This window comes from Octodon degus, unplaced genomic scaffold (assembly GCF_000260255.1).
Source record: "Octodon degus isolate 3935 unplaced genomic scaffold, OctDeg1.0 scaffold00001, whole genome shotgun sequence".
Classification (NCBI taxonomy): Eukaryota; Metazoa; Chordata; class Mammalia; order Rodentia; family Octodontidae; genus Octodon; species Octodon degus.
This window is the reverse complement of record NW_004524577.1, coordinates 9,701,813-9,703,316: the sequence shown is the minus strand read 5'-3', so window position 1 is coordinate 9,703,316 and position 1,504 is coordinate 9,701,813. Positions and strand designations below refer to the sequence as shown.

At 55.5% G+C, this 1,504-nt stretch overlaps 1 protein-coding gene across 1 annotated transcript in view; it reads left to right on the top strand.

The window, feature by feature from the left end:
- Nucleotides 1-1,504, top strand: part of Slc17a5 (solute carrier family 17 member 5) — a 27,875-nt gene that overhangs the window by 17,445 nt on the left and 8,926 nt on the right. The window contains exon 5 of the mRNA XM_023710497.1: nt 1,267-1,414. Within this exon, the coding sequence (XP_023566265.1) occupies nt 1,267-1,414 (148 nt within the window). The remainder of the gene's footprint in view (nt 1-1,266; nt 1,415-1,504) is intronic.

The following is a 1,504-nucleotide window of genomic DNA, read 5'->3' as shown; positions in this document are numbered from 1 at the left end:
TTTTTTTTCATCACTTTGTGTTTAGCTAGAAGTTTGCAGTGGATTCCTCACTGCCATCTTTGGCTGTTTTTGTTGCAGTTTTGTTTTTGTGTATTTGTTGTGGGTTTTGGAGTTCAGCCTCCTGGGGCCGCAGTTACAGGGCTCGGCAGAGTACACGCCTTGAACTGCAGAGCCGCAGCCGCCTCGTAACAAATGATGGGCAGCAAACCAGGCTCTCGGAGGAACCGTAAGTGATCGTGTGTTTCGGATTCTGCTTTCAGAAAGCTAAACTTAAGGCCAAGTCTGTTCAGCTTTCTGAAGGTCTCGGTGACCAGAGACCCTGCAGTTACCAGGGCGGTGTCGGTCGTGACGCTGCAGAAGGGCTCATCCGGGTTCTTGTGCTAACACCTGTGGGCCCCTGCGGCTGCAGGACACCGCGGTGCGGGGCTTGAGCACGCCCACCCGCGTGCACGAGAAATTCCCTTGCTGCCCTGCCTTTCTCTGTGGCTTGCTGGGTCCCTGCTAGTGCAGCGTGTAGCTGAGACTAGCTCCGCGGGGCCTGGAGATGCTGGTAAGGTCCCGGCTGGCAGGACACAGATACACTTTGATTCTCCTGAAGTTGCCGGGTAGCCCTGGCGCCCCTGCAGAAGCCCTGGTGCTGTGGCCTGCTTTTGATCTCGGCTGCAGGGGTGGCCTGTGCCAGCTTAGCAACCTCAGAACCGCGGCGGAGCATTTTTATGCATGTGTTTTGGGGTTTTTTTTTTTGAGACAGGGTCTTGCTGTGTAGTTCATGCTGTGTAGTTCAGGCTGGCTTTAAACTCACTCTGTAGCCCAGGATGGCCTCGAACTCGTATCCATGCTCCTCCCTCAGCCGCCTGAGTGCTGGGATTACAGGAATGCACCACCACGCTGGCCTCAGTCATTCCCTCTCTCTCTTTTGCGAAACCGGGGATTGAATTTGGGCCCTTGCGCCCACCAGGCAAGCGCTTATTCTACTGAGCCATCTCCCGGGCCCCAGTCATTCTCTTGATATTCTCTGACACTGCAAACCTTCAGCTGAGCGCAGGTCACATGCAATTGGTGATACTGCATGACTTTTCCTTTGACTTTTCCAGTAGTCAGTCGCAAAGTCCCGTACGTTTTCTTGACGGAAGTTTTTTTGAGACGAAGTCAGTTCCCATTTCGTACAGCAGGTGGCAGCAGTGTCAAGTCTCAGCTCCGCCCTGCCTGAACCGAGGGCAAGTGCGGGTGCCGAACTGCTTGTCCTTTTCCACCTTTTCCCTCCAGGAATGATTGGGCCTGCGGTGTTCCTGGTGGCCGCTGGATTCATAGGCTGTAACTATTCTTTGGCTGTCGCGTTCCTGACCATTTCGACCACCCTGGGAGGCCTCTGCTCTTCCGGGTTTAGCATCAATCACCTGGACATCGCGCCTTCGTGAGTACGCGCCTGAGGTTTGCTGTGCTGGTCCTTACCTTCCGCTTCTCGCCGTCGCGGGGGGCGCCCGCGTGCAGCCTCAAGTCCCCC